Source organism: Rana temporaria, chromosome 5 (assembly GCF_905171775.1).
Source record: "Rana temporaria chromosome 5, aRanTem1.1, whole genome shotgun sequence".
Taxonomy (NCBI): domain Eukaryota; kingdom Metazoa; phylum Chordata; class Amphibia; order Anura; family Ranidae; genus Rana; species Rana temporaria.
Genome location: NC_053493.1, coordinates 365,286,467 through 365,301,547, shown reverse-complemented (window position 1 = coordinate 365,301,547; position 15,081 = coordinate 365,286,467). Strand labels below are relative to the sequence as shown.

Sequence of the window (15,081 nt, the reverse complement as noted above, 5' to 3'; positions counted from 1 at the left end):
TAACAAATTACTTGTGTCAACATCCTAAAATAGAGGTTGTCAATCTCTTGAATACTAGATGCATAAAGTTCCTGAGCAGCAATTCTTCCCACTAAAATGTACATATTTCAGCATCTTCAGTTGCATTCTCCATAAAATAAAAAGAAATTCTAAAAAGGAAAAGGGAAGGTTTGCCTGGCTGCTACAGGCAACTCAGACACTTCTATACATGAGGGCAATATCATATAGGTTTGCCCAGATACTGAAATCTTCTGAATAACAGAGCATGAGTGGGTTGGATAGTGGGGCACCTTACCTTGAGGTAGCAGTGTGCATAGCAGTGGTGCAGTAGGTTATCTGAGGGCTGGCTCAGGCTGCTTACTGTCTGAACTAATTGCTCTGCATACATTGGCACCGAATGCTCAAAGTTGATTTTGTCAGCAAGTATTCTGATGGCAGGCAGAGGTCGTATTGGCTGAAAACTTGTTGTGCTTAAAGTACCTGCGGAATGCTAAAAAGAAAAAAAACACACACTTAATTCATCCTGTTAAAAGCACCACTGGGTAAGTAAAAAGGCATACTGCCAAAACTAATACCACATTTCTCAAACGCTTTAAAGTGTACCTGTTACCTGCACACAGGGAAGTTATTTTGCACACTAATCTGATTAGAGAACTAGAAACTAATAACATTACTGAGCCAAGACAGGTCCTTTTGCCAAAGCAATGTTTCTAGGTCTAATGAGCAATACCAGCTCTACATACAACAAGCCTATGGGGGGAATTCAATGATGACACTTTTCTTGCAGTATGGTCCCTTTTATAGCAGTTTTTCTTTTTTCTTTTATTAGCAGTATGACCCCTTTAGCATGGCCTGTGACAAAATTGTGAACATTTTCAATACTGGGCACATTCACCCACTTCCTGCCCAGGCCATTTTTCAGTTTTCAGCATTGTCGTTGGGGATGAGCTTTATGTTCCGATCGAACATTGGCTGTTGACCCATTCACCGAACAATTTGGGGTGGTCACGGCAAATTCAAACAGACGCGGAACACTCTTTAAAAGTCTATGGGAGAAATCTAAAGTGATAATTTTAAAGGCTAATATGCAAGTTATTGTCATAAAAAGTGTTTGGGGACCTGGGCCCTGCCCCATGGTATCATTGCAAAAAAAAATTAAAAACTGAAGGTTTTTTTTGGGAGCAGTGATTTTAATAATGCTTAAAGTGAAACAATAAAAGTGAAATATTCCTTTAAATTTCGTACCTGGAGGGGGTGACTATAGTATGCCTGTAAAGTAGCGCATGTTTCCTGTGTTTATAATAGTCTCTGCACAAAATTATTTTTTTAAAGGAAAAAAAGTAAGTAAAACGGCTATAATGAATTGTCGAGTCCCGGCAATACAGATAAATGTAATTGAAAAAAAAAATGTGTGGGGGTCCCCCCAAATTCTATTACCAGGCCCTTCAGGTCTGGTACGGATTTTAAGGGGAACTCCGCACCAAAATAAAAATAAAAATGCCGTGGGGGTTCCCCCAAAAATCCATACCAGATCCTCATCCGAGCAAGCAACCTGGCAGGCCGCAGGGAAAAAGGCGAGAGAGCACCCCTCCTTCCTGAACCGTACCAGGCCACATGCCCTCAACATGGGGAGGATGTCCCCATGTTGATAAGGACAATGGCCTCATCTCCACAAACCTTGCCCGGTGGTTGTGAGGGTCTGCGGGTGGGGGGGTTATTGAAATCTGGAAGCCCCCTTTAACAAAGGGGATCCCGCCCCTCCCTATGTGAATTGGAAAGGGGTATTTTGTATCCCTACCATTTCACATAAAAAAGTGTCAAAATGTTATAAACGACAGGAGACGGCTTGGGACAAGTCTTTATTAAAAATAAAAACATTTTAAATAAAAAAAAAAAAAAGATTCCAGCAATGTAATCCATTCTCGATCTCCAGCAAGGATGCGATGTACACAATCCTGCCTCCACCGGAGGCACCCGACGAATGACGCGCCGCCAGCCTGATAACTTTAATATAGCTGAGGGCGGGGCCAGAGATGCAAGGGGAATCGCCGCGGTTACCCAGGGACGTTTACGGGTGACACCGACCCCCTCTGATGCAACACAGGTTTCTCGTTGCATCAGAGGTGAGTAGGGTCACCCATACACATCACTGGGTAACCCCAGCGATTCCCCTTGCGTCTCTGGCCCAGCCCTCCGCTATATAAAAGAGTTGTCAGGCTGGTGGCATAATTTGTCAGGTGCCTCCGGTGGAGGCAGGATCGCATGTGTCGTATCCTCGCTGGAGATCGGGAAAGGATTGCAGCGCTGAAATGTTATTTATTTTTAATAAAGGACTTGTCCCAAGCCGTCTCCTGTAGTTTTTAACATTTTGACACTTTTTTGTGAAATGGTAGGGGTACAATGTACCCCTTACCAATTCACCTAGGGGGGGGGCGGGATTTGGGGTTCCCCTTTGTTAAAAAGGGCTTCCAGATTCCAATAAGCCCCCCGCCCGCAGACCCCCACAACCACCGGGCAAGGGTTGTGGGGAGGAGGCCCTTGTCCACATCAACATGGGGACATCCTCCCCATGTTGAGGGCATGTGGCCTGGTATGGTTCAGGAGGGGGGACACTGTCACCCCCCCTTCTGTTCCTGCGGCCTGCCCAGGTAGCGTGCTTGGATAAGGGTCTGGTATGGATTTTTGGGGGGAACCCCTCACCATTTTTTTTTTAAATTGGTAAGTTAGTTTGGGGTAAAGGAACTTGACTGGCATGCACCTCAACCCAATAGAACACCTTTGGGATAAATTGGAGCAGAGACTGCGAGCCAGAAGCTGTTATAACTGCAAAAGGTGGGCCAACAAACCCTATGGACCAAGACTGGGATGCCATTAAAGTTTATGTGCGTGTAAAGGCAGCCGTCCCAATACTTTTGACAATATAGTGCATCTTGCATACTGCAGTTTTTTATGCATGAATACCTTCCCATATGCAATATGTATATCAACGTTCCCCAGCATCATGTCCTATGCGGCAGGTGAGTTTATTAAAATACTTTCCCATTAAAAGTTATCCTCTGAAACTTTGCTTAGCTGTCACCGACAGCTTTAGTGCTGGCTAACTATCAGAATCAATCAAAATGGTTCCCAATCATATATTCACTATGTTATGAAGATGGGCAAATTTGTCATAGAGTTATAGTTGACTGGTGCATACCGATGGAGCCAAATTTGGTCTGAGCCGTAAAGTGTTAACCCACAGCTTCCAAAACAAGTCAACTAAATGGAGATATTGAAAACAGCATCACATTGCATCCCATAAACACCTTTTTAAACAAAATGATATTGTGCATGCCAGTTGCATCCAGTGAAGTCATGAATCGGACTACAATATTAATGCAGTTTCACCTTAGCTAACCCACCTAGCAAATGTATCTGTAGTTTTAGGATCCAAAGTAATAAATAACACCAAATCTACGTATGTTTCTCTTCTCCCTTAAATTGCTGACCCACCCTATAAATGACCCGTGCCTCACCACATTTTCCATTACCATTACTCTATCGAATTTTCTCAAGCTGCACCCACCAAGTAGAAGTCCCCACCTCACTCCATTAGACTTTTCCTTATTCTTCAAACTCTTTATCATTGCCTAAACAATATACCTACAGGGATGTATTCAAATAAATTAAACTTTTTTTGTGACCTGCAAGCAATTTTAGCAACCCTTCCCTAATATTTCCAGATGTTCAATATAGCATATGACCTCACTGTACCTGCTATTGAAGCATTCTTGCATACTAGTTCAAATCATGAGAGTTCCCTAGGGTAACAATATATTTGAACTGCAACCCTATGATGATACCCAGCTGGAAAAGTTATATATTCCGTGATTCAAATTAGCAACTCTGTAAGCTGAAGACATTCCACTTCGCATTTTCAGGTAATACATGACAATAACTAGCCAATATTGAGCAGGTTTCTATCAGCATTACAAACTCGAGGAATGCAGCCATCTTCTCAAGTGAAAGGATACAGATTGCACTGACTATGGAAATGACTGCGTGTTATTGTAAATTACATAATCGTGATGAAATACAGATTCTTAGTGTTAAACAGCTGCTGCTGCAAATAGGTCCGTAATTATCTTCTTACGTCAAACTCACAACTACCGAACAAGAGTCATTTTATGACCCTGGCTCTGGAGTTTTTGGGAGAAAAATAATTAGATGCAATTAGGAGAAAAGTGAATCCAAAATGCACCTATTAAACAAACTATTGAATACAGTGTCTGCCAAGTCTTCTACATATAGCGCTACATGTTGCTTTACTTTCTCCTTAATTCAACTAATGGAATTATATTAAAAGAAGATTGGCTCCCATTATAAAGGATGAAAAAGAAGTCCTTTCTACTAGATTAAACTTTAGGAAAAATATGAATCTGTTTAAGTAATGAATGCAGGCAGAACATGACATGCTATGAAATAAACAGTGGCAAACTCCAACTTTGGCACATTTTTAACATGTGGTTTATATGTGGTGGACCTACAAAGCCTTATGTACAGTATGTATGGTTCTGTAGTTTCACAAAGGCTCCACAGAATGAATACACTTGTTTTAGAAAAAAAAAAAGCACATACCTTATGCCCCATTATAACAGGCAGCAAATGTCCAAGCAGGTTGAATTCAGCCATGGTGACTGTAATGGAACACTTCAACAATGTCACGCACGTAAGACGTGTTGGTATGTATTCCTCCAGTGCTGCCACCTCTTCTAGACTAGGTAAAGTCTTACATTCTTCAAGTGAAGCTGAAGAAAAAGTATAGCAGTGTTGTTGGCAGGTGATAAAAAATCTAATTTTGCTTGTTTTAAAGAAAAAAAAGAAAGTTTCTTAAAACAAATGAACATCCGATTTGTAGTCTGTAGAGGCACAATTGTCTTTTTTCCTCCTTGTCTTTAATGTAGAACGCTTGCCTTTCATTAAAAAATAAAATGATATGCAGTAGCACTTTATTTAAAGTGTTTAATTATAGCTTTCACTCAATCCCTCTGCAAAGCTTCAACAATAACGGTTAATCTTGGTGGAAGTCTACCTCATGCAGCTTCCTGTGAGTTCAAAGCAAAGTTATCACTTATGAGGCTGCTTGTGCTACAGTAAGGGTGGTCATACATTATACAATTTTCTTGTACAACTTTCCTTTAGATTTACGAAAAACATATAATATGAGGTCAACCTAAACACTTTCAATTTATATGCAGGCACTTGTACTACATAGTTGATGGTAAATCTAAAAAAGAAGGAAATTTATTAAGAAAATTGTATAACATATAGCCAGCTTAAAACGGTTGTAAACCGCTGGATGTTTTTTGTCTTGTTTCCCTGCAAGGTAAAGCCATAATGTGCTAGTATGCATCACATACTAGCATATAATGTTAAACTTACCTTAAAATGAAGTGGCTTCCATCTTCACCTGTCTTGCTTCTGGGTTTACGCACTCCGGCTCTGGCTGGAGCCGCGATGACGTCACTCGTGCAGGAGCCACCCATCATGGCACGGGTGGCCATTCCTTCAGAGCACATACGCCAGTGATGTCACTGGCTGCATGTATAGTAACGATTTCCTAAACTGTGCATGTTTAGGAGATACTTGCACTACCTATAGGTAGGCTTAATTTTAAGCTTACCTATAGGTAAAAGTCATGCATGGAAGTTTACTTCAATTTTAAGAGAAGTTGAAAGGGGGGGAGCAATTAGCATCATCACCAACGGTTCCCAAGGCTGTATCTTGTCAATCAGGCCACACCTGGCACTGCCGACTGTCTTCTGGATTGGCAGCACTGCCTCTGCTGCGGAAACCTTCCATGGTGAGCCCCAGTGTCTGTGAGGGGTAGGGAGTGAGTCACAAATTAAATAGGGTCTGTCTAGCTCAGAGGAGGTAAGGAAGTACTTTATAAATCTTGTGTACCACATAGAAACTAGAACTGGGAGCTCTTCAGACTGCCACACAGGAGGTTTTAGGTTTGCTGTTTTAGTTTTTTTCTGCATAAAAGGCAGGTTCAGTGCTCATCATGCATAAGGACAGCATACATTAGCAGCCATAATCTACATATTAAAGCATCTGTGCTTGTACCAGTGCATACCAGCATACAGCACCATCTGGTTTTACAGAGGTTCTGTATGCTCATGCACACTATACGGCCCCCAGCCCCATTGCAACCCTGCACATAACTCATTTTAGGACAGTCTATCAGACACAGAACAAACAAACATGGACTTAAACATTGGCAGTTAGAAAATGCATTGGTGTACTGTAGAGTTTTGACTCCATTTGTCCATAGAGATGTGTGCCCTAACACACTCTCTCTGTATGACCTGCATTGCAGTCCTACTCTATCCAGGCACTTCTGGTCAGGATTTCTTCACACAGCCTGTAGCCATAGGAGCAAGCCTTCAAAAGACCACACAAAGAGTTATAATGAACCCAATAAGACAGAAATTATGAAGCTGCTACCACTGAATTATTTTTAAAGGTGTAGGCTTTGCATTATAATTTCAAACCTGGATTTATCATCTGGGAAAATATGCAGGGTGATCATTTAGAGTTTACAGACTTTGCTGGCTAAATGTATGTATTCCAGGCCAGTGAATCATCAGGTAGCAAAGCCAAGATCGGGACAGCCCAGTTTTTAAACCTTTAAAAAACTGTCAGCAAAAACCATTCCCACATTAGTTTAACAGAGGATGCAATTTAAAAAAAAAATTTGATACAGCTTTTTGGGATGTCACAAAAAAGTTTGGCAAGCATATTTCTGTATAGCAGTTTTGGTGTCCCACTGTTGAAATGTTTTATCTTCAAAAATTTTGATGAATATGAATACATTAAGTCTGTTGAAAAGGTAGAGTGGTTGGTCAACAGAGCCATTCAGAATACTAGAAAAAAAAGGGGAAAGAAACCGCGCTAGGAAATAATGAACAAATGGCTGGAAAAACTGATTGCCAGCTGTTAAGCGGAAGCTGCAATTATCATGTATAACAAATACAAAAAATGGAGTATGGAAGAAAAAAATAATTGCGCTAGCCTTAAAAATGAATAAATGATGAATTGAAAAAATATGATCACCAATGATCAATTAAATGAGAAGTAACCCATACATGACAACATACATAATTCAGAATACTAGGCTGAGTAGGGCTACCACAGCTTTGTGCAATGGGCATGGTAAGCCGACTACATTGCAATTTGGTGTGAACCCAGGGAAGCCAAAGTATTGACATGATTATATACTGCGATGCTGGGTTGTTTCAATGTACTGTATCTTTACATAGTGAAATGTAAGTTCACACTGTGCTCTTGCTTTATTAAAATTAAAAACCCAATAAACATTCTTTTAAAAAAAATAATCAAATTTGAAAACATAAAAGGAAAATACCAGGGTGGGAACAACTATAGGCCTCATATTCATGATCGAAGGAGCACGCCACCATCTTCATGATCCTATGCACTGAACTGCTGTCAAGTCTTAAGTCGATGGGACCAATCACAAGCCTCTTTATGGACATCTCTTTGATACTGCTGATCTCTTCTGACTTTAATGTGGGGAATTCTTGCTGGCTTACAGATCCTTTGGAAATACAGAAAAAAAAATGAAACCTAGAAACCCATGGTTATTGCATTGTTTAGATACAATTTTACTCCTTGCTCATGTTATAAAATATATGTCTGTCTTTCTTACTAAGACATTTTATACTTCTTTAAACTAAATGTATCAAAGGAAAACTTGGTAAAGTGGATTTCAATATTTTGAAAGAATCTTCATATCATACAAGAAAACCCAATTAATTGCGTCTGGAGAAATATTTTTATTTTTTACTTTTTAAACATAAGAAGCCCACTGAAAGCAAACTAAATAAAGTCGACTATATCCCATCATATATCATGAAATTTGTAGCAAGAAAGCTGATTAACAAGGAAGGAACTTTCCCACAAATATTTATCTAGATAACCTGCACTGCAGCACGTTTCCAGAGTATACAGTAAAAGAATGCTCTTATTGTATAAGCAGAAATATATGTATTTTAAGGAGCTCAATCTGTAATGTTTTATCCAAAACCATTATTTAACTATCCGCACTGGTTCCTTGGATATGTACCTGTAGTCTTTGCGAGTACTATAAAGAAAACAATACCCAAGTATTCACAGAGCAGTAGTTGGCTTTTAAACTATAAGGCCTGCTCTACAGAATACACTGGGTCAAAGAGTTGAACTGGTAGCTGGACAGCCAAGTCTTGCAGATTAACTTGGGAGAGCTTCTCTACCCGAATCCTAAGCTGTTTATCAGAAGTGTTGACAGAGACTACTGTAAAAAGGAAGCATGCTGAAAAAATAATTATTAAATTATTTGTGAGCTGATGGTAACAATGCCCATTTTCACACAGAAAAAGCATGTCACCAGCTTTATGCATTGCATCAGCCAAGTCAAGAAAAATGTTGTGATACACAATGGTGGCACATTGTTTTTATTGAGAGGACTACCTTTTTTGACCAGGCAGTGGGTCCTGTCTTAATACTTGGGAAGTTTATCATATCTGTAAAAGATCTGCCTCGAATGTGTGGATGGGGGAATTGATTAATTTTCTTTTTATCGACCGGCTGGTTGAACCAAAGCGAATTAATCATGTATGACCTACCTTACATCAGCAAAGTAAACATTTAAGGTAATATGGTGGACAGACAGACAAGAAACAGGTGGCTCTTTGGGAAGTGTTTGTTTCTGAAAAAGAGGGCAAACAAAAGTGAAATAAACTTGTACCTTTGCCACTAGTACACTCCATTGTGTACAGGTAATCCATGTAGAATGCCCCAAACCTCTGCATTCCGGCTATCTCTGTGTAGGTCTCCTATCAACAAAGAAAAGCAAACAGCTCTAACTCAAGCACAAGAGAAGTCCCAGATTATAGCAGCACAGACAAAGTATTTGAGATGTAAGCATGTTTGGGTTTGAGTGTGAACACAAAAAAAACTAATCTCTACAAAACAACAGTTGTTATCCAAAGCACTTACCTTTTCAAGACAGGTAATGAAATGACTATGGCCCTTTGTACAAAAGACATGTCCGATCACACAAATATCGGTTGGTTAATAAATACCTTTAATGGATGCATGTGTTTGGCTTTTAATTCTCTGCATGCAAATTTAACAGGTAGAAAATACATTTTTTTTTTTCAGGTGAATCTTTCATTATATGCCTAAATGTTGGACAAACTATCATGGAGCCAGTCCCAAGGAATTGGGTGGCTTCAAAAATATATATATATATATATATATACTGTGTATATATATATATATATATATATATATATATATATATATATATATATATATATATATATATATATATATATATATATATATATTTGAAGCCACCCAATTCCTCTTTGGGTGTTACACACACACACAGGGCTCAAAATTTCAAGTCCTGAGCTACTAGCCAGGCCTCAAGGCATACTCGTCACCAGTTGCCCCGCCCAACCCCTACCATGTCCCGCCCCTAGACATGCCCTCATAAATATCATGAAATTACACTTAAAGTGTAAGTAAACCCACCTATCATTTTCAGCCAAGGAAGCTGCCATCTTGGCCTATATTTAATCTTCAACTGCCATGGTGCTGCACATGTGATCAATTATGACACCAGCCATTGGATGGTTTGACTGTTTGGTTGAGAGCACAACCAATGGGACAGTTAGCAATCCCGGCATGCCGGAAATGCAACTGCTTTTTGAAACTGTTAAATCGATGGGTTTACTTCCGCTTTAAATGTTTTATGTAGAATTAAGTTATAAAAATAAATATTAACAACAACTTTATCCGTGCCCAAAAATGCAGCCTGCCCATGTCTACCAATGCGGCAAAATGTCCCCATTTTCCAGCCAGAGTCCCCCCACAATTGTAGCCAGAGTCCCCTCACAATTGTAGCCAGAGTCCCCCCCCACATTGCAACCAGAGTTCTCCCCCCCCCACACTGCAGCCAGAGTTCTCCCCCCCCCCACACTGCAGCCAGACTTCTCCCCCCCCCCACACTGCAGCCAGACTTCTCCCCCCCCCCCACACTGCAGCCAGACTTCTCCCCCCCCCCACACTGCAGCCAGACTTCTCCCCCCCCCCACACTGCAGCCAGACTTCTCCCCCCCCCACACTGCAGCCAGACTTCTCCCCCCCCACACTGCAGCCAGAGTTCCCCCCCACACTGCAGCCAGAGTTCCCCCCCAGACTGCAGCCAGAGTTCCCCCCCCACACTGCAGCCAGAGTTCCCCCCCACACTGCAGCCAGAGTTCCCCCCCCACACTGCAGCCAGAGTTCCCCCCCACACATTGCAGCTAGAGTTCCCCCCCACACATTGCAGCCAGAGTTCCCCCCCACACATTGCAGCCAGAGTTCCCCCCACACATTGCAGCCAGAGTTCCCCCCCACACATTGCAGCCAGAGTTCTCCCCCCCCCCCCACACATTGCAGCCAGAGTTCTCCCCCCCCCCACACATTGCAGCCAGACTTCTCCCCCCCCCACATTGCAGCCAGACTTCTCCCCCCCCACATTGCAGCCAGAGTTCTCCCCCCCCACATTGCAGCCAGAGTTCTCCCCCCCACACATTGCAGCCAGACTTCTCCCCCCCCCCACATTGCAGCCAGAGTTCTCCCCCCCCACATTGCAGCCAGAGTTGCCCCCCCCACATTGCAGCCAGAGTTCTCCCCCCCCCACATTGCAGCCAGAGTTCCCCCCCCCACACATTGCAGCCAGAGTTCTCCCCCCCCCCACACACAACTTTATCCGTGCCCAAAAATGCAGCCTGCCCATGTCTACCAATGCGGCAAAATGTCCCCATTTTCCAGCCAGAGTCCCCCCACAATTGTAGCCAGAGTCCCCTCACAATTGTAGCCAGAGCCCCCCCCCCACATTGCAACCAGAGTTCTCCCCCCCACACTGCAGCCAGAGTTCTCCCCTCCCACACTGCAGCCAGAGTTCTCCCCTCCCACACTGCAGCCAGAGTTCTCCCCTCCCACACTGCAGCCAGACTTCTCCCCCCCACACTGCAGCCAGACTTCTCCCCCCCCCCACACTGCAGCCAGAGTTCCCCCCCACACTGCAGCCAGAGTTCCCCCCCACACATTGCAGCCAGAGTTCCCCCCCACACATTGCAGCCAGAGTTCTCCCCCCCCCCCACACATTGCAGCCAGAGTTCCCCCCCCCCCACACATTGCAGCCAGAGTTCCCCCCCACACATTGCAGCCAGAGTTCTCCCCCCCCCACACATTGCAGCCAGAGTTCTCCCCCCCCCACACATTGCAGCCAGAGTTCTCCCCCCCCCACACATTGCAGCCAGAGTTCTCCCCCCCCCCCCATTGCAGCCAGAGTTCTCCCCCCCCCACATTGCAGCCAGAGTTCTCCCCCCCCACATTGCAGCCAGAGTTCCCCCCCCCCCACATTGCAGCCAGAGTTCCCCCCCCACACACATTGCAGCCAGAGTTCCCCCCCCACACATTGCAGCCAGAGTTCTCCCCCCCCCACACATTGCAGCCAGAGTTTTCCCCCCACACACATTGCAGCCAGAGTTTTCCCCCCACACACATTGCAGCCAGAGTTCTCCCCCCCCACACATTGCAGCCAGAGTTCCCCCCCCCACACATTGCAGCCAGAGTTCTCCCCCCCCACACATTGCAGCCAGAGTTCTCCCCCCCCCTGCATCCTACCTGTGCTGGGTAGGAGAGGAGCCGCCGAATGGTTCAAACCGCGGGGAACATTACAGCTTTCAATTCAATAGCTGTGTTCCCCGCTGCGCGCGTCATATACAGCCCCTCCCCTCTTGTCCGGGAAACTTTGATAGACAGATCACCCATCCAATCCTGGGATGGGTGATCTGTCTATCAAAGTGCTCGGACAAGGGGGAGGGGCTGTATAAGACACGCGCTCGGGGAACATAGCTATTGAATTGAAAGCTATAATGTTTCCCATGGTTTGAATGCCGTGGCGGCTCTGCTCTCCTCTCCTTGCTCGCCCCCCCCCCTGCTCCCAAGCAGCCCACACTCAAAATGTACTTGCAGAAGGCGAGCAGGCGAGTGTAAATTTCGAGGGCTGTGTGTGTGTGTGTATGTGTATGTATGTATGTATGTATGTATGTATGTATATATATATATATATATATATATATATATATATATATATATATATATATATATATATATATATATATATATATATATATATATATATATATATATACAGATAGACAGATAGATAGAGACAGATAGATAGAGACAGATAGATAGATATACAAACACACTATACTACCAAAAACATTGGGACGTCTGCCTTTACACGCACATGAACTTTAATGGCAACCCAGTCTTAGTCCCACCCTTTGCAGCTATAGCGGTTTCAACTCTTCTGGTAGGGCTGTCCCCAAGGTTTAGGAGTTTGTCTACGGGAATGTTTGACCATTTTTCCAGCAGCGCATTTGTGATGTGGACGTGCAGGCCTGGCTCACAGTCTCCGCTCTAACTCATCCCAAAGGTGTTCTATCGGTTTGAGGTCAGGACTCTGTGCAGGCCAGTCAAGATCCTCCACCCCAAACTTGCCTAGCCATGATGTGTGCCATCATTCGTACGCGTGTTTTCAACCTGACTAACTATGTAACTATGTGTCAAAAAATGAAAAAATGGACAATGTTGTCAGACACATGTCAGTACACTGCATATGTGTGAAAAAGCACAAGCAACAATGGTGAACCTCTGCACATGTGTTGATGGAAAAATGGGAATTACTTTGGTGTCGGGTGCCCCTTGTATTTACTGTATAAATATGCTCTTAGTATTTAAATGTGGACATTACTCCTCCTTAGCATTTTATATTTGAAAAGGCCCAAATCAGAAAGAAAAAAAAGAAAAAGTAAAAAGGAGGTAACATTTCCAATGTATGTGTCCAAAACAACTGAATCAACATGGCAAGCAAAACTTCAGATTAGCGCAGTGAGGAAAAGAGGAATCGCTGACGCAAAGATGTGGAAGAGGGGAGAAATTGTGCCTTGCTTCTGAAAGTATTGGGGGGAAAAAATGGACTACTGGAAAAAAGGTTGCACTGCATAACAAGTCCTTTAGCAATCAAAACAGCTCACAAATATATGTTGTTAAATTGTTAATGTAGAGTTCCTTAGAAAGAACAGGTGGGTTTGCCTCGGACCCTTCGAGGATAGTCTCTAGTTTTGCCTCCTTTCTGGCATCCCTATACAGCAGATCTGTGTCTTTTGATCTGGACAAGGCTGACAGCTATTTCCAAACACTTAGGCCGCGTACACACGGTCGGTCAAAACCGATGGAAACGGACTGAAGGACCGCTTCATCGGTCCAAACCGATGGTGTGTGGGCCCCATCCGGTCAGTTATCCTTCAGTCAAAAATTACAGAACTTGCTTTAAAATTGAACCAATGGACGCCTAACCGATAGGTCAAAACCGACGGTTAGTATCCAAAAGCATTGGTTAAAAACCTGCGCATGCTCAGAATCAAGTCGACGCATGCTTGGAAGCATTGAACTTCATTTTTCTCAGCACGTCGTTGTGTTTTACGTCACCGCATTGGACTCTATCGTTTTTTTAACTGATGGTGTGTAGGCACATCAGACCATCAGTCAGTTTCATTGGTTAACCGCGGCCTTAGTCTTCCTTCGCTGTCCTCTATGGCCCAAGACACCGTGAAAGCACCCATTTCTGAGTCAGAAGTCGCCCAAGCTATTAAATCTCTCAAGCCATCCAATGCCCCAGGTCCAGATGGCTTCACCGGACTGTATTATTAAACATTCGTAACCTTACTCACCCCTTAAATTACTTGTTTCAATTCCTGCCGTGATGGTGCAAGGCCCATTACGGACTACATTTCTATGATTCACAAGTCAACTGAGGAAGCCACTGACCCACAATCTTTTCATTCTATTTAATGTGGACCTGAAGGTTTTGGGGAAAATTGTAAGCACACGTGTCAATAAATCCCTTCAAGTTCTCATTCACAGGGACCAGGTGGGCTTTGTGCCTTGCAGGAGATAATGTACACAAAGTAATGCACTTTATCCTTATCCTCCATCAGCGTAAAATCCCAAGTTTTGTGCCCTCCTCGAATATTTAAAAAGCCTTCGATTCGCTTTCTTGGGACTACCTCCAATACCTTCTAACCGTATGGGAATTTAGGGCACAATTATCAAGGATTCAAGCCCTATCATCGCCATCAGTAAAATATGCAGGTTTTTTTCTCCGAATTGTTTCCTATATTTATTTGGGGAAACCAGGCAGGGCTGCACACTTCCCCAGCACATTTTATCTTGGCACTGGAGCCATTTGTGGTGCCGATCAGGGCCAACGTTGACATTTCAGGAGTACCTTATGCTGGAGCCCAGACGACACTCTTTTGATTCTGACAATCCCACACATCTCCCTTCCCACTTTGCAACATACCGAATTTCAGCCTTCAAATCAACCCCTCTAAAATCACAGTGCTGAATGTCAACCTCCCTGCTAATGTGGTGGAGCATTTCCATACTGTTGGGTATCTCAATCTATTGAATAATTAGGCATCAAACTGATGATTTCCTACTCTTCTTTGTTTTCAAACAAATACTACCCCCTTGCTGTGTGCCTTGACCTCACTCATGCATTCCTGGCAATTTCCCACCCTTTCATGAATAGGAAGGATCTCGGCAGTCAAAATGACAATCCTACCTAAAGTTCTCTATTACTTTTGCATGCTGCCAGTTAAAGTACACTTTTTCTTTCTTCGACTGTTGCAAAATTAGATTCTCCAATTTTTCTGGGCGTGGAAATGTCCTAGAGTCCCTAGATCTACTCCTTATACCCATAGGCTGCAAGGAGGTCTGGGGTCCCAAATGTCTCCAAGTACTATACAGCGGCGAAGCTCACCCCGTTGACTATGCTTCACACGGCTACGGATGTCCCTCTTTGGGTGTTACTTGAATTGCCTAACTGCAACTCATAGTCACTAAAAGCTCTGCTCTGGCTCCCTCATAAATTGTGTCACCCCTGAGCCCCGTGCTGTTGCATGGCCT

General features: G+C 43.4%; 1 protein-coding gene across 1 annotated transcript in view; it reads right to left on the bottom strand.

The window, feature by feature from the left end:
* The window catches only part of VPS13B (vacuolar protein sorting 13 homolog B), a 1,252,356-nt gene that overhangs the window by 1,053,151 nt on the left and 184,124 nt on the right, over window positions 1–15,081 (bottom strand). The window contains 4 exon segments of the mRNA XM_040354774.1: window positions 296–490; window positions 4,618–4,787; window positions 7,409–7,600; window positions 8,789–8,876. Coding sequence (XP_040210708.1) covers window positions 296–490; window positions 4,618–4,787; window positions 7,409–7,600; window positions 8,789–8,876 — 645 coding nt within the window.